We start from the raw sequence: 24,269 nt of genomic DNA on the forward strand, positions 1-24,269 counted from the left end.
ACTTAGACAATTGTGTTCTGATCCATCACATATAAAAAAAATATATGAATATATATATATATGAAAAAAAAAAACAGAACTAAAGGCAGTAATGTAACAAAATAGGTAAAAAGGCAAGGAGGGTGAATACTTTTGCAAGGTACTGTATAACCTTTTTTATAGAACAATTCTGATAACAGTCTGAGATAGCTAGTTCTGCCTTTTGGGTCAGGGCATATTCAGGGGTAGAGTGCTACATTTAGTCCATGTGGTATTCTGAGGATGATAGCTGGCACTGTGGAGATAACTGCATTGGACAGTTTGTTTACTGTATGCCGAGGGGTGCAGTGAGAATACTGTGGCGTTCAGCAATTTTACTGAGGTGAATACACACCAATCAGCCATAAGATCAAAGACAGGCAAAGTGAATAACATAAAAGATCTCCAGTGTCCCTCAATGGACAGGAAAGGATTATATGGTGTACAATGTTAAGGTATCTGTATTCCAAGTCTGCCTTCAACAAGTTACCAAATTTTACCCCCCATCTTACTTCCCAAACTAAAGTAAATGTCATCAAGGGGCCATTTACACTAGTGCAATGACGAGCGTTGTTTTCTGTCTGTCCTATTCACACTGCAAAGTAGCCCGGAGGTGCACAGCAATGATCTAAAATGTTGGATTTTAGTGCACTGGACAGGATCGCAATGCGCTGCTGTACATCGACATGAAGTGTCTTTTGTTCACTTCAAATTGTTTTTTCTTCAAACAAAAAGGTAGCTGTGTGATGCGCTGAATCACACATACCACACTGCCGCTACAGCTGGTTCACTGAAGCTAGAACGGACAAATGTCACATCGTAAACTGGTTTACTGTGCAGCAGCTACCCCTTTGTTTGTAAAGGGGCCCTAAGAGTTGGAAAGTTATGCATTTGTATAACTAGGATGAGCAGTGTATGAGCACCGTTCAGTGAGGATGATTCCCATTTTTGTTAAGGATGTTACTATACAGATATTCTAAATCCATAGTCACTAGCAATGCATTTTGTTATAAATGCTGTATACTGTGACATTTGTTCAGGAAATCAGTAGCAGCATTTGTGGAAAATGGGTATACACTGCACTTACCTCTGGTGGTGCCACAGGAAACAAGAGCTTCTCTTCTTTCAATAAACAGGACACATGACTGTAATATCCTATAAGATCTGAAAGTGAAGAAAACCGTCTGCCTCCAATGTAGAAGTCACCACACATTGCTATAATCCTAAAAATAAATAAAAAAGTAAAAGTAAATTAAATATATTTGGGAATATGCTCTTCCTTATCCGGCATAACCATGCACCTAATGCTAAAGTATTAAACTGCATCCACCACTGACAAAAAACTGCATTCTTTAAGCAGGCGGCACAATATTTACATAATTTCCTTCTGTTTAACTTTTTTTTAAAAAGTAAGATCTCTCTGGACCTAGATTGGTAGAGCTAGTCACTATGGCAACTAAGAGCTACACCAGTGATGACATTTTAGTGAATTGGCTTGCATAAGTGAAACTTTTTTCTCAGGAAATCTAGCAAAATTAGGTAAATGGGTTACATATAGCCTGTAGCACCAACACATTCTGCAAGTCGACTGGTTGCTATGGACAACATCAGCACGGTTTTCATACATCAAGCCCTATATAGCAAAAGGAAACACTCTTCCTTTAGAAAGTTAAAAAAAAAAAAAAAGCAAAAGAAGCAAATCCCAGAGATATACATGTAGCGTTTTTATTTAACCTGTTGATTATGGATAACAGTAGTTGACCTTCTTCTGAGGCACAATATATGTGCCACTCTATGCATGTCCCCAGCAGGGAGACCAAGCAGTTACAGACACATCTGTAACATACTAATGATCAGGATGACTGTACCCAATCACAATTGCTGTGATAGGTTACCACAGTGATAGCTTTGTGAAACCCACCCATGTATTGGCTTTCTTCTCTGAATTATACAATGAAGGGAATTACTAGAGGGACTGGAGCAGCTATGCATGGCAACCAACTTCTAGCTTTCGTTTTCAAAGCTCAACTGAACAAGCTAAAACTAATTGGTTGCCATGCATAGATTCTTCAGACTCTGGCTGCTCCAGTTTTATTTGTAATTTTCCCCAGAGAAGTAGAAAATAGGATTTTTATAACGGCTTACCTGTAAAATCCTTTTCTTTTGAAGTACATCTTGGGACACAGAGCAATAAATAATTACCATGTGGCTTATAGTCCACCATAGCTCCATTTTTTTTTTTTTATTTCTTTTATTTTTTTGATTCTCAAAAGAAAAATTGACCCAAAATAGTGAAAAAGAAACAAATTTCTTTTAAGACCCCTTTCACATTGAGCCTAGGGCAGCATTAGTTTTAGTGCCAATTTTACCGCTGTTTTAGCAGCACTCTTTCGGCTGAAGAAAGGTTTAAATGTGCCGTGTATCGTCGGCCCTGGCATTAAACTTGATCAAGTGCAAATCTAGCTGTTTTATGTTTGGCTTTTTATATACTTTTTCTTTAATCGTACATCACGGGACACAGAGCAAAAGTAATTACTATGTGGGCTATAGCCCACCTTCAGGTGCTGGACACTGGCACACCCTAAACAGGAAGTTGCCTCCCTATATAACCCCCTCCCATACTGGGAGCATCTCAGTTTTGTAGCAAAGCAATACACGTGTATACTAGAAAGATGTACTTCAAAAGAAAAGGATTTTATAGGTAAGCTGTTATAAAAATCCTATTTTCTTTAATTGTACATCACGGGGCACAGAACCATAGTAATTACTGTGTGGGATGTCCCAGAGCAATGCCAACTGAGGGGAGGGAGACAAAACAAAAAGTAGGGCACCATGAGATCAGAGGACTTATACTGCTGCCAGCAGTACACTGTGCCCAAAGACAACATCCTCATGTATTTTTACATCCACGTGATAGAATCTCGTAAATGTATGGATTGAAGACCAAGTTGCGGCCTTTGAGCCATGGAGGCTTGGTGATGCACTGCCCACGAAGCACTAACAGCCCTAGAGGAGTGTGTTTTGATTTGAGAGGGTAGAAAACTACCTGTTTAAAGTGGTTGTAAACCCTTACAGACCACTTTCACCTACAGGTAAGCCTAGATTAAGGCTTACCTGTAGGACCATGAAATATCACCTAAACCTACAAGGTTTAGTAGATATTTGCAAAAAGACAGGCACCGCTGTCTACGACGCATGCGCCGTAGACAGCGGTGTGCAGGCACACTCAGCATGCCGCTGCTAACGGCGACAGTTGCCCATTATGCTTTACCGTTGCAGGGAGGCAAAGAGGAAGTAAACCCATCAAGGTTTACTTCCTCTTTAAACCATCAGCTAGAACGATTACTTGTCAAATCCATTTAGAATAGTAGATTCCCATGCTGCCTGTCCTCTTTCAGGACCTTCAGGCAATATGAACAAAACTATTTTCTGATTCTGAGCAGTAGTCTCTAAGTAGACTGCTCTCACCACATCAAGAGAATGTAGTGATTTTTCTTCCATAGAACAGGGTTCTGGAAAAAAATTAAGATAGAACAATATTCTGGTTTAGATGAAAACCTGATATTACCGTCAGTAAAAAGTTAGGCTGGGGACGCCATACTACCTTATTCTTGTCAACAATAATAGTATGGCTCTTTACAAGAAAAAGCAGTCAATTTTGAAACCCTTCTTGCAGCAGATATGGTTACCAGAAAAAATAGTTTCCTTGTCAAAAAAAGGACCAAGGGAATATGTTGTATTGGTCCAAAAAAAAAAAAAAAGGCTGTTTTGTAATGCCGCCAAAAACTAAATTCAAGTCTCAAGGATTCAGGGGTGACCTAACCGGGGAATAAAGTTACGAACCAAAGAAAGCGAAGCAAGTGGTCATTGAAATAATACCAATAAGTCCAAGACCTGTCCTTAGAAAGCATTCAAGGCCAGCTTTATTTCTCATCCCATCTGCAGAAAGTCAAGGATTCTACCTTTGACTTATTTCCTGGGGTGCAACCTCTGATTTCACACCAGGAGACATATGCTTCCCAGACTCCATAATATACAATTATGGAGGCCGGCTCCCTTGCATTAACCAAGATGGAAACCACTGAACCTGATAGCCCATGTTTCTTCAGCGTGTGGGTCTCAATAGCCAAACTGTTAAATTTATCTTATAAAGTAAAATAATAAAAATAGTGTAGCGCTTCAATAATAAGTGTAATCAACACAAATTATATAAAAATAGTAATAGCAAAACAGAAATCGCACAGAACCAAATGCCTAGAAATAAAAGTCCAACTTAAGGCACTCATTCAACTATGTTGATGGCGTAGGGGTGACCAAACCGTCACATAGAAGGAAAATGGTGTACTGGACGAATGTGTTCATGCGGGTAAACTTGATTGTAAGCATCAAAATGAAAAGTGGATAAATACTTCTTACCGGAGCAGTTGGACTCACACAGTCATATGACGGTAGAGTCTAGAAGGCTTGGGGTCACACTCTGGGACCAAAGACTGTAAGGAGAGAGGTCAGTTGAGCTGGTGGAGGAGATCCAGGCGGTTGTAGGCTCAATGGTGGATCCTTTCAGATGAAACATCAAAGGTCAAGGTAATCAAGCTCAGACGCAGCCCGTTGTACCAATACTCCAGCCTCCCCCGAATGGGGAGGGGGGTGTTTGTGAAGTTTTACACCAAAGCAATGGAGAGAAGAAAAAAGAAAAAAAGGCTCCACATGGTGCGGGTCAAACAATATAAAAACGTTGGTTTATTAAAGTCAAAAGGTAATAAATGACTTGGTGATCACATAAAAAACAAAATGAACTAAAAGCAATGTGGGGTACCAACAGCTCGCCCGACGCGTTTCGACATATGTGTCTTCAACTGATGCCCCAGTTGAAGACACATATGTCGAAACGCGTCGGGCGAGCTGTTGGTACCCCACATTGCTTTTAGTTCATTTTGTTTTTTATGTGATCACCAAGTCATTTATTACCTTTTGACTTTAATAAACCAACGTTTTTATATTGTTTGACCCGCACCATGTGGAGCCTTTTTTTCTTTTTTCTTCTCTCCATTGCTTTGGTGTAAAACTTCACAAACACCCCCCTCCCCATTCGGGGGAGGCTGGAGTATTGGTACAACGGGCTGCGTCTGAGCTTGATTACCTTGACCTTTGATGTTTCATCTGAAAGGATCCACCATTGAGCCTACAACCGCCTGGATCTCCTCCACCAGCTCAACTGACCTCTCTCCTTACAGTCTTTGGTCCCAGAGTGTGACCCCAAGCCTTCTAGACTCTACCGTCATATGACTGTGTGAGTCCAACTGCTCCGGTAAGAAGTATTTATCCACTTTTCATTTTGATGCTTACAATCAAGTTTACCCGCATGAACACATTCGTCCAGTACACCATTTTCCTTCTATGTGACGGTTTGGTCACCCCTACGCCATCAACATAGTTGAATGAGTGCCTTAAGTTGGACTTTTATTTCTAGGCATTTGGTTCTGTGCGATTTCTGTTTTGCTATTACTATTTTTATATAATTTGTGTTGATTACACTTATTATTGAAGCGCTACACTATTTTTATTATTTTATCTGTTGAACTTTGTTTGTTTTTGGTGTTGGCTGCTGTTGTGGCCGTTGTGGCCATCTTTTCATAAACTATAGCGCAGTGTTTTCCCTTTTTATATTTATCTTATAAAGTAGGATGGAATACCGGACCTTGCGAAAGAAGGTCTGGCCGCGGCAGTAGGGACCACAGGTCCTCTGCTGTCATCTTTAAGATCTCTGCATACCGAGATTTCCTGTCCCCGCTGGAGGACACAAGAATAACCAACTTCCCTTCCTGCTTGATCCTGCGAAATAGTAGTGGACGCAGGCAGAATAAGAGGGAATGCCTAAATCAGTGAGAAACGATTCCACAGAAATAGCAAAGCATCTGTTCCGCATGCTAGCGGATCCTTTGTTTTTGACACAAAGTTGTCTATTTCTTTGTTGGACCTGGACGTAAACAGATCTATGTCTGGGATCCTCCATCTTTGACATATTGACAGGAAGATATCACGTGAAGGAACAATTATCCCGGGAACAACTGCTGGCGATTCAAGTAGCCTGTCTGCCAATTTTCTATTCCTAGAATGAAGACCAACGATAGGCAAAGTACATTGTTTTCTGCCCAAGATAGGATATGACTCACCTTTCTCTAGGCTGCACAACTTCTTGTGCTCCCTTGGTTATTAATATAGGCCACTGCTGTGGCATAGACAGATTTAATCCTGGCAAGACAATACCTTAACTGAACTCAGAATTGCTCTGCCTAGTTTTTTTAGTATGATAATGGGCAAGGTCATTTCTGATATGGGCCACTTCCATGGTAACTAAAGGAAGTATTTTCCTCTTTGCAGATTTTTGGATATTAACCATAAACTAAGGCTCGGCATACCCAGCCTACAGTACCTGGTATTTCCAGGTGGTCCATCCGAGTGCTAACCAGGCCCGAACCTGCTTAGTCTTCAAGATCAGACACTTTCAGGGTGATGTGGCCATAAGATCTGGAGTCAGACACATTGGCAATCTAGAGCTTGAACCCTTTGTTCCAAGCCGATAGGATAATGTTTTGCGGCAGTCTCGAATGAAACGGAGCATAAGGAATGGCCTCGAATGAAGCCACCATCTTTCCCAACAACCTCATGAAAAGTTGAATGAAGAATTCATCTTGCTTCGACCACCTAAATCAGTTCCTTTATGGCGCTTATCTTTACCTGGGGCAAGAATACCCTTATCTGGGTGTAACAATGATCAGAACCAAGTATCTTAGCCCTTTTCATGCTTTTAATTTCTCCTAGGCTGAGAAACCAATCTAGATATTCCAGGTAGTTGAATGTGATGACCAAACTTTGGTCTAAACGGCTACTGACTGGTCTATCAAGAACAGATCGTCCAGGTAAACCATAATCATTATACCTTGGGCCCTTAATCTGGCTAGAAGAGGGGTCAGAACCTTTGTAAACACTCAAGGTGCAGTATCTAGACCGGAAAGCAGAGCTACACACTGAAAATGAAAATTTTCCACCTTGAAAAGTAGATATATTACTAGTGAGTGAGGAAATGGGCATATGGAGATATGCATCTTTGACGTTGACTGACGCCAGAAGTTTGCCTCCTTGTAGGATGGAGATAACGGATTGGATTGATTCCATGCAAAAAAATAAATAAAAAATTGTGGCTATATTCAGGAAGTGAATTTAGATTTTTGAGATCCAGAATGTCCATTTGGTTTTAACCAAACCTCTGTTCTTACTTGGGGGCCACCATGATCACTTTTTGGCAAAAGATAGTCCAATGCTTGAAAGACTTATTTTTCTCTGGATCCTTAGGAATGTATATTCTGAGAAAACGAGGAGAGGGGAACTCTTGGAACTCTAGTTTGTACCTTGGAGCTATTGAGGAAGTCCTCCATTCGTCTTGACACTCTTCCTGCCAGATCCTTGAGAACGGCAGAAGAATACCCCCCATAGAGAGCAGGGGTGCCTCTTCATAAGGAGGCTTCAGTATCTTGTAGATTTCCTACCCAGGACCTCTTTTATCCCTGGGGTTATCCCTGAGGATTACCTTTTGAACCTGATGGCGAAAACTGTCGTGACTGCCTGGGGGCTGATGCCCCTGGCACAGAAGGAGCTTTAAAAACTAAAAAATAAATTTACTCCTTTTCTTCAATGGCAAAAGGGGTACTTTTTCCACTAGAATATCTTTGGATGTATTATCCAAAACATAAATAGCTGTTTCACCGCAAAAAGGAAGACTAGCCAGGAGCTTCTGCATAATGCTTAGCGAAGGGCACAAGGCCTGAAGGGTAGAATCTCTCATAGCAACTATTGCAAACATAAATCTGGCAGATCCTGGGCCTGCTGAGCAGGATAACCTTGAACACCTGTTTAAACTGGTCTTTCAATGATTAAGCAATTACTGTCAGCGCAGTCAATGTGCCAGAGAAAAAAAGTGTTTTTTTTTTTTTTTTTTAATAGGAATTCCAACTTTTTATCCCTTGGCTCCCTAAGCATTTGAGCATTTTCGACAAGGCAAACTCTTATTCACAAGGGATAACACAGCGTTAATTGCTGGTATACCCTACTTAGTGAATTTCCTCCACCATAGGATAAAGTGTGAAAACTTTTTAGGAGGAAAAATAATGTTCATCTGGGTGATCCTCTCAGATACGAAAAAAGCTTTTCCAACAAGGAATGGACAGGAAAAGGCATGCACAGCTTGAGGAGGCTTTAGAGAACCCAAACACTCAGTTAAGGGTACATAAATGTGGAGGGGACCATTCAGCAAGAAATTGCACCAGCAATCTCAAGATTGAAACAGCTCATTCTCCCGCATTTGACACCCCAGAAGAGGAGTCGTCAGCCTCACCACAGTCCCCTGAGGGAATTCGTCTTCTCCCACCCCTAGTTCCTCAGTTTGAGGGTCCTGAGCAATGGAAGAGAACCTTTCGCATTTTTACCCACTGGGATGCAATTAAAGTCACTAAACTTTTCTCTCTCTTTTTTTTTTTTTTAAACCTATCCTGACCTTAGACCGATGCACAAAGCAGAGGTACTACCAGAAGAAATTGCATCCACTGCTTGAGCAATAGCTCAGCCACTGCCGCTGCTATTAATGCTCAGCCTGATGCAAATAGTAAATGTGTCAAATAGGAAATGCCTGTGCCACCAAAACCTCACTCATGCTCTTATGTCTCTCTGACAATTTTGCAGCCAGCGCAAATGGAGTTTTTTTTAATTTATTTTTTTTAAACACACTCGTGCGTTGGAGGATGCCAATGCAGTGCTAAGCCGGCCCCCAGCTTGCATCGAGCCCCCCTCTCTTTCAAAAATAGTTTTTATGAGACTGCTTATAAGGGAGAAATGAAGAGGGTAAGAATTCAGCCCAGGTGGGGGTGTCTGGAGGAAACAAACCCCCAAAACTTACTGGAGGTCTGCCTGCTAGCCAGATGAAAAAAAAAAAAAAAAGTGTCTGCTGCTTCTGACACAGAGTGATCTCCGAGCAAAGCATGATAAAGTACGTGCTCCATACAGCCCCCAGTGGTGACACTTAGGCATGACAACATTTACTTTAAAGGAGACATGTCAAAAAAAATCCTTAGAAAACGCCACTTACCTTTCCCGCCGCAGGGTTTTCTGTGGTAAAAACCAACAGACCCAATCTTTACCCTTCACGGTGGGTTCCGTTAAAAACCTTCAGGAACTGGGGACCCTTGGGGAACCCACAATTCTGGACCTGTAATAGCACCCAGCCAGTAAATCTTTATGGCCTTAATACCAAAAGTACTGGCTCCTGGGGTCCAGCTCTCTAAAAAGAAAAAGGTTTACAAGCAAAACTTTGTTTCTTCAGATACGAGGCCTGAGCACCATTCAATTTGGCCTAAAAGACGCTTTGAATGGATCCAGCTACAAAGCTAGCCAAAGCAAGGATTGCTCCAGTGGAGCACAGCACAGCACAGCACATGTTCACTCGATACTAACACCTTAGACACTGGCGAAAAATCTGAAATGCTCCCGGTATGGGAAGGGTTATATAGGGAGGCAACTTCCTGTTTAGGGTGTGCCAGTGTCCAGCACCTGAAGGTGGGCTATAGCCCACATAGTAATTACTATGGCCCTGTGTCCCGTGATGTACGATTAAAGAAAAAGTATATAAAAAGCAAAACATAAAACAGCTAGATTTGCACTTGATCAAGTTTAATGCCAGGGCCGACGATACACAGACGCATTTAACCCTTTCTTCGGCCGAAAGAGTGCTGCTAAAACAGCGGTAAAATCGGCACTAAAACTAAAGCTGCCCTAGGCTCAATGTGAAAGGGGTCTTAAAAGAAATTTGTTTTTTTTTCACTATTTTGGGTCAGTTTTCTTTTGAGAATGAGAATCAAAAAAAATAAATTTTAAAAAATTTTAAAAAGAAAAGAAATAAAAAAAATGGAGCTATCCATTTACCACCAAATAAAGATCCAATTTGTCTAACAAAACCAGATATAATTTACATTGATATATACAGTTTTACCAACAGGCACCAAAGTTGCAAACTGCATTCAGGCATCAAGGGAATGGGTTAATCAGAACACTGACTCAAATAATCAAAAAGTTTCCTAAATAATTATTGTACAACATTTAAATATTTAACAGCTGCAGAAAAAAATATATATTTTACAGATCGACATTAAAAGTGGAAATATAGGCAAACCTTTTTTTCCCGATTTTGGTGGAAGGGAGGGATAACCCTTGAAGGTCTATTTTTGCTATCTGTGTCTCATTGGGGAGATTTACCTTCACTTCCTGTCCCATAGCCAAAAAGGAAGAGAGGAAATTCCAGCAAACTAAGGGAATCTCTTGGGGACCCCCAGGTTACCAGAACTAGTGACCCCCATTGGAAGATTTCCCCTCTATTACTTTTCTGGGGACAACCCAAAATTTTGAATTTTCTTTTACTTTCACTGATAATAGTAAACAAGACAAATAGAGAGGGGGAATCTCCTTAACGGGGGCACAGACAGCAATAACCTGATAGATGTTCTAATCAATCTCCACTATCCAAAACAAAGAATGTTGGCTTTAGTTATACTTTAAGCAAAAAAAAAAAAAAAAAAAAGAAAAAAGAAAAGAAAACCTACTATGAGATTACAGTTTTATACAATTACCCATTGCAACTGTCACAGCCTGAAACAGGCAAAATTTGCATCTTTTTTTTTTTTTAGCTAGCCAATTAGGGGAGAAAGAGGGAGCAGCCAGGTCGGTGCTGTGTGTCTGAACGGACACACGGAGCTGTGACTTGGCTCGGGTGTCCCCATAGCAAGCTGCTTGCTGTGGGGGGGGGGGGGGGGGGGGGTGAAGAGGGAGGGGCCAGAATCACAGGAGAGGGACCCGAGAAGAGGAGGATCCGGGCTGCTCTGTGCCAATCCACTGCAACAGAGTAGGTAAGTATAACATGGTTATTATTTTTATAGGGAAAAAAAAAATTTGACTTTACACTCACTTCAAACTCTATAACAAAATAGGTCTTATCCATTCATTTCACAGCTGAATATGGAAAAAAGAAAGCAGCAGCCAAAAACATGATAAAAGCATTTGTCTATTAAGGATTAATATATGACTTACCTAAAATGTGTGACAACATTTGTTTTACTAAGAAAGGAAAGCACAAAAGATCCCGGCCTACGATCACTCTCCCTGATCAGATAGCTTCCAGTCCTTCCAGCTTGATGCAGTCTCTCCTCTGCAATCATTCTATCCAGTTTGCCATGATACCATCTGAAACAAAGCAGAGGGGATATGTTATTTATATTGAAAAGTTAAAACAGAAAAAATAAATCAAACTTGTGCACCCTCATTCTCTATTGTCAGTTGTCACATGATGTCACCCATGCCTTGAATGAACCGGAAAGGGGGCTGACAAGGGCCAGAGCACTGCATATGGGGGGAAAACCAACTCAAACTTGCCCGAACGCTTTCAAAGCCGACAGTAAATCCTAGGCAGCAGAGGCATTCCCTACTGCTTCCCAGCTTGAGAGCTCAGGCAATAAAACGCCTGAGCTCATCAATTCTGTGCTCTGTGACTCGGGGGGACTAAGCACTTGAGGGTCAGCAGGGCCGAGGGTGCGATCTACCTACCACCTGCTGGTGGTCAACAGGTAGATCACGATTGACGGGTCCAGTAACATGAGTAAGCATAATTTAAAATCTGATTGGTTGAGGCCACACAAAACTTTTAATTATCCTACAAAAATTGTCTGGAAGAAAATTTTAAATCACAAGATTGTTCAATGTGCTACACACACCTAAAGTAATACTAAAGTTATACACTTAGTACCGCTTTCCTAATTGATATACAGCTGTCACATGACCCAGATCTTTTCCAGCCTGTCTGCAGGGAAACATAAGCAGTAGGAGCGTCTAGTCCTCTGCTGCTGGTCACATATTTATATAAAAAAAAAGCCTTTGGAATACAGAGTAAAAATAAATATTATCAATAAACAGTTTTAAAATACAAATATATACTTGAAATCAAATCTTTATTATTTGGAAATCACATGTTGTGGGCGGATTTCTGTCAGTCACAGGCTGTCACTCCCCTTCACCCTTTGTCTTAGAATAAGAGGGAGGTGAATCCTCCATCTACATGTAACATCCAGCCCCTATTGTGTTTAGCTGGTTAGTGGGTATGGAGGAGGGAGGGAGTGGCCTGTCATTTATCACATTGTATATACCCACGTGACTCTATAGTCACATGGGCTGCTCACATGTGATAGGGAGTAAATGCTCAGCATAGAAATTCACAGAAAAATTAACATGCGATACAGGTACCTTAACGACTACAACACTTCCCCCAAATCAGCGGCAATGCTGAGCTGTGAGGCGGAGGTAGCTCAGGTATTCCCAGCAGAGGATTGGAGGGCTATGGTTGAAAATATGCATAACTGACTTTCCGGACGTCGACCTGGTGGACAAAATCCTACATGGCCTTAATACCGTCTACAAGTTGGCCCCTAACGAAACCCAATTGAAAATTGTACATCGGGCCCATATCCCCTTCCGGCCCATATCCCCTTCCTCTCCATGCCTCAGATGAAAACAGCTTCGACGTGTCCTCTCTGCCAACACCCCAAGCCCTCTATGACGCATCGTTTCTGGACCTGCTCTTTTATCTCAACCTTCTGGGACCAAATACTAGCCTATATCTTCGAGATAACTTTGCTGAAACTACCTAAAGATCCTCTGCTCCTTATCTTTGGGCACTGGGACCCCCAACTGCTCCCCTGGTCACTTACCCTCACACCTCCTGGCAAGGACTGGTCTTTGATATGCCTCCTGCTCGCTAGGAGAGCCATCCTAACTAACTGGATCTCCAACTCAAAGCCAACCATTCCTCAAGTCAAAAGAGACCTTCTACAGCTCCTATTTATAGACAAACTCAACACATCTGTCACATGACAAAGCTAAAAAGCGCTTCTACCACAGATGGGAACTCTTTCTGGCCTCAACACTCAGTCCACTGGAACAAGCACAGCTCGAAGAGCATTCATTCTTGTACCACGGACCCTCGCCTACTTTACCTACATCGCAAGCACAACAGTCCTCTGAACCACAGGCTCCTGCATGAGCTCAACTCTCTCAAACTGAACTCCTCCCTCTAGCTCACTGACTATAATCGGCTACCCTCTTGTCTCTTCCCAACTCAGAGCTCAGGTTACATCCTGTTTACCAACTCATATGCACTGCATTGTGTTTGTTATGTAATTGACTACTCTCTTTGAATTTACTTCACTTATACGAAAAACTCTGTTATTGTTGCAAACTTACTCTCTGTCTGTGGTATCTTTCAATAAAATCTTATAAAAAACAAAAAAAACACACCTTTACAAATCACTTGAGCATTCCCACCTTATGGCTTTAAGAAACAAAATAAAAATAAAAAAAAAAGTACAAAAACAGTAGTCAATTGCAACTGTTTTTGCAGATCAAGCAGAGGAAAAAATATGGAATCTGAGGAATGCATGGAATCGTAAAAAAAAAAAAAAAAAAAAAAACAAACAAACAAGAAAAACAAAAAAATAAAAAACAAACACTACAGTGCACCACCTCTGCCTTTTATAACAGCTTGAGATAGATATAGAGATATATATTCGGATGGAGTAAGGGAGGGTATAATGTGTATTTGTGATCCATTGGTAAGATTTACCTTCACTTGCTGCCCTATAGTCAAAACAGGAAGTGAGAGGAAATCCCTACAAATTCAGGATATCCCCTGGGACCCCCAGGTCACCAGAAATTGGGGTCCCATTTAAAGATTCCCCCTCTATTACTGTTCTAGGGATAACCCAAAATTTGGAATTTTCTTTTACTTCTACTTTTGATGAGAAAGGTAAACATGAAAAATAGAGGGGGTGAATCTTCCTAATGGGGGCACGGACAGCAATAAAAACCTTCTAATCTCTCTCCACTCTGTCCAAAATGTAAAAATGTTTTGTATTTAGTTATATTTTAAATTGATAGTTAACCACTTCATTACCCGCCCATAGTCATATGACGTCCGCAGGAGGGATCTCCCATCCTGGGCAGACGTCATATGACGTCCTCGGCTTCCCGGCCGTCTAGGGGGCGCACTCCTGCCACAAAGCTCGGGACCCAATGCACGTGCCCGGCAGCCGCGATGTCCGCCGGGCACCCGTGATTGCCCGTGAACACAGCAGGACCATGGTTCTGTGTGTGTAAACACACATATCCACGTCCGGTCAGGTGAGAGGAAACTGATGGCGTGTTCTCAGTACAGAGGAACACCGATCGGTTTCCTCCCCTTGTGAGTCCCCGCCCCCTACAGTTATAGTCACTCCCTAGGAAACATAATTAACCCCTCGATCACCCCCTAGTGTTAACCTCTTCCCTGCCAGTCACATTTACACAGTAATCAGTGCAATTATATAGCACTGATCGCTGTACAAATGTGAATGGTCCCATAAAATGCGTCAAAAGTGTCCGATATGTCCGTCGCAACATCAGTCACGAAAGAAAAATTGCAGATTGCTGCCATTACTGGTAAAAAAAAAAAAATGCCATAAATCTATCCCATATTTTGTAGACGCTATAATTTTTGCGCAAACCAATCAATATACGCTTATTGCTATTTTTTTACCAAACATGTAGAAGAAAACAAAAAATAAAAATTGGGATATTATAGCAAAAAGTGCGAAAAGCGAAAAAAAAACATAAAAATTTCAATTGGGTACAGTGTTGCATGACCGCACAATTGTCATTCAAAGTGCAACAGCGCTGAAAACTAAAAATTGTTCTGGGCAGGAAGGGGTGAAAATGCCTGGAATTGAAGTGGTTAAATACCCCTTTTATTCAGTGGAAGTGGTTGAGTGGTCATGTGACTTTGTCCTTACCGCAGTTCAACTGGGAGTGGGGCAAAGCTGGAGTGGGTCACATGTCCTGTGACATTGCTTTTTCAGGCCCTCCTCTCAGACCAGGTGAAGAAGAGTGAAGCTGTCAGTCACGGATCTGATCCGCATGCCAATGCTTTTGGGCTGATCAGATCCTTGACAGACAGTTCCAATCTACTTTGCATGGTCCACAGGGAGGGAGTGAAATAGCGATGTCACAGGGCATGTGACCCAAACCAGCTTAACACCACCCCCTATCTCGGTTGCAGTAATCAGGGAATAAGGAGTGTTTAGACATGGCTTACTTACATAGCAGAAGTGGAGCATGTGCAGTGGCTCTATGAGCCCGCTGATCATTGCCACCACACTATTGGTGCTGCATGCTGTACTAGAGCTGGGCAATTTTTCTTTTTTTGATGGACACCGCGCCGGTCCTGAGGAGCTTCTGGCAGGGGTTTTTAAGCAAGGCCGCGGCTTCGGTCTAGTCCGCTGTGTCCGGCCTTGGGTTTCCTGAAATTTTAAATCGATTTGACCTCTCAACTCGATTCAGGATTTAAATCTATTTTTTCCCCCAGCCCTAGGTTGTACAAGAAAAATAGTTCTAACTCAAGCTGTTCGAGCTAAACAAAGGGCATAGATATATTATAATAAGAACTGGGAAGGATTTTTTTTTTGTTTTGACTTTAGTGGTACTTTAAGTGGATTGCTTAGGTAGAGGTCTGCTGCATAGATTTCGTATAGAGAGATAGAGATACAAATATACACACACTGCTGCAGGAGAGCAACCATAAATGCACATTACATATTGATTCTTTAGTGGCATTCATAATTTAAAGTGGTTATCTGGGACCTGTTAATTCAGTAGAACAGTTTAGGATAAACTACAATTTAAGTGGATCTTCAGCAAACTTGTTTTTCCAGCGTAGGGAAGGGTTGGTACTTCTGTCATGCTTATGTGGATTTCTAGGTCCCATTGAATAGATTTCCCTCACTTCCTGTCCCAGGACACAACAGACATACACTATGAAGGAAGTCTCCCGAGTGGCACAGAAAAAACTTTGGCTTTCTTCACCTGAACTTATGTTTGTATTGGAAGATTTCTCCTTACTTCTGATCCAGTTCTTGTTCATACTTCAGCGTTTTGTAGCTTGAAGCTCAAAGGGCACTCAACAAGCAAAAAACTATTGTTTTCAATAGCCCTTGTTCATACCTGAGCATCCTCTTGTTTGTAGCAAAAGGTCTGTTGCTCAAGAAAGCTACTTTTTAGGCAGATTTTCAGTTTTTTTTCTGGAAAGGCCTGAAAAGCGCAACATGAGATTTCTTTTGAGTAAATTTTTAAGTGTTTTGTTGCTAATTTTTTATTCAAACAGCAGCTCTCTGCCTTTTTCAGCAGCACTCCACAACTCCACACTTAACGCCTGACAAAAGCCACAAAAATGCACATTCTGCTCCAAAAAATGCTCAAACAGGCTTGAAAATGTGATGCTTAGATGTGAACGCAGCCAGTGACACTTAAAACATTGGGAATCCCTTCCATCCCGAATGGCGATGGTCACCACGACAGAAGGTGAAAGTTAATACTGCAAATGGGATGACCGACAGCGGAAAAAAAAAAGCTTATGTTTCACATTTCTTATGTATCCAAAATAAATAACCCTTAGAAGAGAGATTCAGTCCAAAACATGTCGGGTTGCAACGTGGGACCCCTATAGCTAGATCACGGTCAGGCTGCTATTTTGATCCCACAGTTCTGGGTACCCTTGCTTTGTACATGTATATACAAGTTTCCACTATGTAATGTACTATGTTTTATAGACTATGTTTGATTTTATGATCATACACCAATAAAATTGTCACTAGCCTTTTAACTTTACTACTTGCCTCCTAACTGCCTTAAAGTCCCGGGGGGGGGGGTGACAAGTCCATGTCCACCCTGCATATGCAGAGCGGACACAGACATAGCTTTCTCTACTCTATGGGCCCTCTGATCTGATCTGCCATGATGGAATGGGACGGATCCCCCTTCTGGTTTTTTTAGTGGACCGGATTGGAGGTAGGTGGGTGTATACGGCCACAAATCTGTTTACATCTGCGGCTCAATAGAGGTGAACGGAGGGCCCGATTGGGTTGGACTGATCATGCCAAAGGGGCCTAATGCAGCTTTCACACTGACATGCTGTGGATTACCTGTACTGCAGGTGCAGCGCAGTACACCTGTAGCTTTCCTGCGGGTTAGCTGCACTTAGACATCTATTATATCATGCAGGTGTGGTGCACTTTCTGAAAGCTCACCACACCTGCAGGTAAATAACAGAAGTCTATGGCTCAATGCAGGTAACCCACCAGTGTTTTGCGCTGCACCTTTGAATCAGTTTGAAAGCAGCCCAGTAACCACTGTAGAAGAGAGATGTCCATATATACACTGTGGTTTTAGTAATAAACGTATCTTTAATAAGTCTTCCTTTCAGGTATCGCTGTTGCTGTCCCAGGCAGAGTACATTTGGTATCACTCCACCTATGACAGGAGGCAGCGCTATACAGGGAGCATCGGTTTATGCAGCTCTGTAGCCACTTGCTTTCTCTACCGCCGGCTTTATTAACAACACTGATGCTCTGGGATGACGGGTCCACAACCCACAATCTGGGCTTGCCAACCCACCATCCCAGAGCAGGAGGTTGCGGGCCACATCAGAGGGCTCCGCGGGCCACATGTGGCCCCTGGGCCACTGGTTGGGCACCCCTGCACTAGAGGAAGAACCTACAGCCCAATTAGTTTTGCAGTCCTGTGACACTTCAGCCCGTTCTCTGCTGATGTCAGTCCAGTCACTGCATCATCCTGACTCCAGGAATCTGGATCCGTCAGGTGCCTGGACTAATAGCTGTCTCAGCGAGCCACTAAGGCGGGTGCTCCCTGCCCCCGATTGACAACGGCTCTCTCTGCTCGGGGAGATTGGTTTGCAAAAAAGTTATAGCGTCTACAAAATAGGGGATAGATTTATGGCATTTTTTAAACTAGTAAATGGTGGCGATTTTTATTGGGACTGCGACATTTACACACACACACACACACACACACACACACACAACCTCCCTGCCCTTAATCAGTACACTGTTTAGCCGTGTAGATGTCCCCTTTTACACAAGCTGGTTACTGGCTTTTCTTGTGCAGTCACAAGAAAGGAAATGAATGCCGATAACCGGCAAGTGGGTTTAGATTAGGGCTGCAACTAACGATTATTTTCATAATCGATTAGTTGGCCGATTATTGTTTCGATTAATCGGTTAATAAACTTAAAAAAAAAAAAAAAGAAGAAGTGGGTCAAATTGACATTCATTTTCAACCACAATGACGGGAAAATTTGTAAATAATAGAAAACCTCTTGGTCAAAGGAATTTTCAGACAGTGTATGTGGTTTTTGTTCAGAAATGAAGTGAAAGTTTCAAACAAAATTCTTTCATTCAGCGAATGTACAAAGATTTTTCATCTTAATATTCTCACCTGAAAATTGATCCGTGATGCCAGCATAAGGCTCGGTACACACCTATGCAGCTTTTGATTTTTGAATAGTAGTGATGGGCTAATGGCGCTACCTCAAACCTTATATTACCTTTTATCTTCCCTATAGGCTCTGTGCAACCCAATATATGTTTGCTATAATGTCCCAATTTTTTTGTGTTTATGTCCAACAAATTTTTTCTGTTAACCCAAATTCAAGCACGTGCCACTACAAACCAATTATATTGATTACCCTACGTTGGATAACCTCGAAAAAGGTGGACACGTTCAGTTATTCACCAACGTAGTCAATCAGTCAGAATCCCAAAGGGATAATTAATAAATAAATTAAACCCTAAAGCACCCAAAACCACATATGAAATCCAAGAATCCCAAGCAATGTTCAAAATATTTTTTTTGTGATACTAATTTTTGTGATACTAAAAATATTAGTATACTAAACAAAAACAAACGCACTCCGTGTACAAAGCCCCTTATAGGGGAAAATATAACACCTATAATCGCACTGCGCTTGCGCAGTTCCTGTGCTAATAATTACTTTCACTGTGCACAATTATATTTCCACTATAATACCCCAGTGAGTGAAAAAAGTTATTGCAGTAAAGAAACAAAGACAACCAAAACCATGAAAAATAAAAATAAAAAATGAGATAAAAAATAAAACGAATGTGCGGGGTAATTCTAACCCCCTTACGAATGTAAAAAAAATACAAAAACCTAGAAAAAATGTGAATAAGATCAGAATATCAATAGATATATATATATATATATATAAAGTCCACCCGGGATGAGCATCTTCTGTAGCAAAATAAAGCAGGGATGATTCCATGCTGTCTCATAAACAATCCAGAGGGCAATGTAGAACCTATCTGTAAAGTAAATATTTTTTTTAAAAATCCCCCTTTCTTTGAAATAAAATTAACATAAGTGAAATAGAAATAAAAATTAATATAAACGAGCTACGTGGATACACTAAAGATTCTACAAAAAAAAAACCCTTTTTTGTTCCTGTGTAAGTCCGGTTCTCTTTCTCCTTAAGAGCATTATGTACAAAGTAAGGAGTATTAAGAAGACATTCACCATTATTCTTATATGTTCCCTTATGATAGTAGAAATCATCTTCTTAGTATATAAGCATTAGGAGTATGGTCACAAAAGATTGGCCCGCTTGATATAATGAGGAACGCAATATGTAAACAAACCTGTAGACCCACCCAGACCAGCGATTGGCTGGAGGCTGGGAATGGGCGGTACAGGTACCTTCAAAGACGTGGGTATGGGTGTACGTGATATCGCTGCTGATTGACTACGTTGGTGAATAACTGAACGTGTCCACCTTTTTCGAGGTTATCCAACGTAGGGTAATCAATATAATTGGTTTGTAGTGGCACGTGGTTGAATTTGGGTTAACAGAAAAAATTTGTTGGACATAAACACAAAAAAATTGGGACATTATAGCAAACATATATTGGGTTTCACAGAGCCTATAGGGAAGATAAAAGGTAATATAAGGTTTGAGGTAGCGCCATTAGCCCATCACTACTATTCAATTTTTAAACATAACCTGGTTTGCAGATTGTGTTCTTAGGGAGGCAGCAACCTCATAACGATTAATATAAATAGGTCCAACTTTTACATATGTGTTTTCTACATTGTTATACCTCATAAAAACTGAAACTAGTAATACATTATCAATAGAGCCTGGGGGAGGCACAGGCGTTCACATATATCCCTGTTTGACTGTGACCTACTCCATAAGCGCGGCCTTCCGTGTATAATTAGCTTTTGATTTTTATCTGTTTCTGCAGTGCTTTTTGCTGTACGTTTTGATTTTTGTGCACGTGATTTTACTGCAATTTGCGTTTTTTGCATTTTTTTTGGGGCAGATTAAAAAAAAACACATTTTGCGTTAAAAGTCCCTGACCCTTTCCAAATATGCAGCTGCTGAAAAAAGCACAGATATGAACGTGTCCCATAGGAAACCATGTAAATGAACTGTAGTGCATTTCTGCAAAAATCACCAATAAACATATAGATGTGAACCAGGCCTAAGACGTTTAGTAACATAACGGGGTTAAAAAAACTAAAAATTAGCCCTTTATAGTACAAAAAAAAAGCAGATAATCACTACTGGAAGGGGTTCATTTTTTTTTACTGTAGAACAGTGAAAGTAATATTTGCAGTAGTGATTATATTTTTGTACTATAAAGGGCTCATTTTAGTTTTTTTTTCAACCACATTATGTTCCTGGCCGATCGATTATGAAAATAGTAATCGATTAATTTAATAATCGATTAATCGATTAGTTGTTTCAGCCCTAGTTTACATTGTAATCAGCAGTGATTAGACACAGCGTATCACATGGTAAAGGGCTGCTGTGATTAGCCATTTACCTTGATCCGAGATCAGCTGTGTCCTAAGGACTGGGTGTGGTTCTGGGAGGACGTCAATAGATGCCCTACCAGAACTGGACGACTGAGCAGTAGCCATCATTTGGCTATAGTGTGGTCAGTAAGTGGTTAAAAGAATATCATTCCTGTCTATAGATGCTGAGAAAGCATTTGACAGGGTAGACTGGGGACTCATGATAGAAACGTTGGAAGTCATGGGTATAGGCCCGAGAATGATCCAATGGATCCAGGTACTCTATAACTATCCGCAGGCCTCGGTAAAAATTAATGGAGAATCCTCTTCTCAATTTCAAATGGGAAACGGTACTAGACAGGGGTGCCCACTGTCCCCACTTCTCTTTGCCTTATCTTTGGAGCCGTTACTGACTTTTATCCGAAAAAAACAGGATATAAGGGGGATCGGGTTGGGAAGGGACGAACATAAATTAGCCGCTTACGCGGACGATGTGCTTTTTTTCATTACCAATCCTAGGATTACGATCCCAAACTTGCTGAGGGCGTTGGAAAAATTCGGCAAAATATCGAATTTGAAAATAAACCTCGGCAAGTCCGAAGTTATGAATGTCAATATTAGTAACCAGGAAGAAGAGAAACTCCGGGCAGAATTCCGTTTCCCCTGGCGCAAGGAGATTAGATATTTGGGAGTTTTTCTTTCGGATACCATAAGGAAAATATTTACGAATAATTACATCCCCTTACTCGATGAAATAAAAAGAGAAATAAAAAAAATCTCAACATGCCCCCTCTCCTGGTTAGGACGTATCAATGCAGTTAAAATGATATTGGTCCCGAAGATCATATATAAGTTTCAAATGTTGCCCATTCCGCTCTCTCAGGCCTATTTTAGATTAATGAAAAATATAATTTCGAAGTACATATGGCAACATAAAAAGCCGAGAATTGCCTCGGCTGTGTTAAGCAGGGGGAAAAGACAAGGGGGATTGGCAATCCCGGACTTAAAAAGATATTACAATGCAGTGGTTTTGTCACGCGTAGTGGAATGGGCGAAAGAGGTAAACGAAAAGAGATGGGTGAGTGTAGAGAACGCAATGAGTCAAGCACTTTTAGGACGCACAATATGGAATCCTCCTCAGTTCAGGTCCATCGGACCAAAAGCTCATGAGATAACACGTTTAGCACTAAAGATTTGGGATCGTACACATTCACAAAATAAATGGGGATATAATTCACCCTTGATTTTTCTTAAAGAAAATGATTATTTCACACCTGGTAAACAGGAGGTGGGGGGTAACTGGATAATAAAAGAAAACGCACAATTAAAAGATATACTAGTTAATGGTAAAATAGCCCCATTTCAAGTACTGTGTGCGGACACAGAACTTATGAAGATGGATGTATGGCGGTTCCTCCAGCTAAGTCATTTCATCTCAAACTTACCTCAGCCAATCCGTAGTGAAGAGGAATTGTGACCGCTTGAGCGGCTATGCCTGAGAGAAAAATCAGAAAAAAAACATAACTCTTTTATATAAGATTCTCTCAGAGGGAGATGAGCTGGAGGACCCGCCATACATCCAAAAGTGGGAAAAAGAGTTGGGGTCACTATGTAGCACACAAATCCGCAATAAGATATTTAAATTAATTCACTCGGGGGTAGTAGACAATAAGCTGATAGAAACAAACTACAAGTGCTTAGCAAGGTGGTACGCGACACCCGATAAAATGGCCAAATATGTAGTAGAGCAATCTGCGGATTGTTGGCGTGGGTGTAAAAAAATTGGGACCATGGCCCACATTTGGTGGGACTGCCCCATTATTAAAAATTACTGGAGAAAAATCTTAGAGATAATAAAAGTAGTAACTAAAAAGGAAATTAGAGAAGATCCGTGGACGGTCCTATTTCATGGGACAGACGAACCCATAAAGCAATATAAAACCTCTTTAATACCCATACTGCTAGACACCGCCAAAAATCTAATCCCAAAAAAATGGAGAGAAAGTGTGAGCCCCAAAATATCGGAATGGATTTTCCGTATAAATGAAATACAAAAAATTGAAAATTATAATGAAGGGGACGAAGCCCTAACAGTAGATGAGGGAGGCTTAGATAAATGGGCCTCGTGGGAAGAATTTAAATTGTCTTGGAGATATGTTGAGGAAATTACACAATAAACACAAGAAGAAATCAATACCCGGTTAGAAACAACGGTCATAAATAAGAAACCCATTTGAAACCTGCAAGGAAAGGGGGGGGAGGGTAGGGGTAGGGGGGGGGGGGGGTAGGGGAAAGCAGAGGGGTATTTAATATTAGGATGGTGTAGGTTTTAACCACAAAGAAATTAAGGAATGTTTGTATATATGTGTAAACAAGGTTTTTTCCTTTTTTCTTTTTTTTCCTTTTTCTGGTTTGAAATTGTTCTAAATACACTCTGCTGGAAGAAAAAAAAAAAATAATTTTTTGAGATAAAGAATAAAAAAAAAAAAAAAAAAAGAATATCATTATTCCTTTGTTTTGTGTTTTTTTTTTTTTTTTTTAAGTAGGGTAGCAGAATGGAAGCTGAAAGTGAACACATGCATTTTACTTAGGCCCCTTTCACACTGGGGCGGTTTTCATGCGTTACAGCGCTAAAAATAGCACCTGTGTAGCGCCTGAAAAAAACGGGCCCCTTTCACTTCAGTGTGAAAGCCGGAGGGCTTTCACACTGGAGCGGTGTGCTGGCAGGACAGTGAAAAAAGTCCTGCTAGCCGCATCTTTGGAGCGGTGAAGGAACGGTGTATTCACCGCTCCTACCCATTGAAATCAATGGGACAGCGCAGCAATACCGCCGGCAAAGCGCCGCTGCAGCGGCGCTTTGCGGGCGGTTTTAACCCTTTTTCGGCCGCTAGCGGGGGTTAAAACCACCCCGCTAGCGCCCGCAGACCGCCGCTAAAATGACGCTAAAAATAGCGGCGCTTTACCGCCGACGCCCGCACCGCCCCAGTGTGAAAGGGGCCTTAAGGAAAACTTTAAGGCCTCATGCACACGGGACGTTAAAACAACATTATAAAAACGCCAGTAGCTTTTCAGTGATTTTTTCTATGTTTTTCATCATTTTTGCAATAGCGTTTTTTTCCCAATGGATCAAAAACACCGGTGAGCCACTTTTTTTTACAGCTGAAAAACTCCTCAGAACCCACTAGTTTTGAGTGGGGGTTTTTTTGTTTGTTTTTTAGGCCAAAACACTCCCCAGCCAAAAACTGCTGATAACAGCCTATGTGTGCATGGATACACAAGAGAACATTATGGGGAGTTTGACTGTAGAAAAAACGTCTGAAGCCAAAAACAGCTGCTGTAAAAATGCCCAGTGTGCATGAGGCCTAAATGCTACATTGTGGTGAAGACAGGGGAGGAAAAAAAAATGGTTTCTATAGTATTTATATAAAAAATAAACAATAAAAGGAAAAACAGGAAAG

The 24,269-nt window shown here is 41.2% G+C and overlaps 1 protein-coding gene across 2 annotated transcripts in view; it reads right to left on the reverse strand.

The window, feature by feature from the left end:
- RASA1 (RAS p21 protein activator 1) overlaps positions 1-24,269 on the reverse strand; it is a 159,009-nt gene that overhangs the window by 94,651 nt on the left and 40,089 nt on the right. For both annotated transcript variants that reach the window (XM_077462433.1, XM_077462435.1), the window contains exons 2-3: positions 11,149-11,301; positions 1,106-1,241 (exon numbers count right to left, since the gene is read on the reverse strand). In XM_077462433.1, coding sequence (XP_077318559.1) covers positions 1,106-1,241; positions 11,149-11,301 — 289 coding nt within the window. The remainder of the gene's footprint in view (positions 1-1,105; positions 1,242-11,148; positions 11,302-24,269) is intronic.

This window comes from Lithobates pipiens, unplaced genomic scaffold (assembly GCF_037356315.1).
Source record: "Lithobates pipiens isolate NorthernLeopardFrog02 unplaced genomic scaffold, aLitPip1_a1.2 Scaffold_3, whole genome shotgun sequence".
Classification (NCBI taxonomy): domain Eukaryota; kingdom Metazoa; phylum Chordata; class Amphibia; order Anura; family Ranidae; genus Lithobates; species Lithobates pipiens.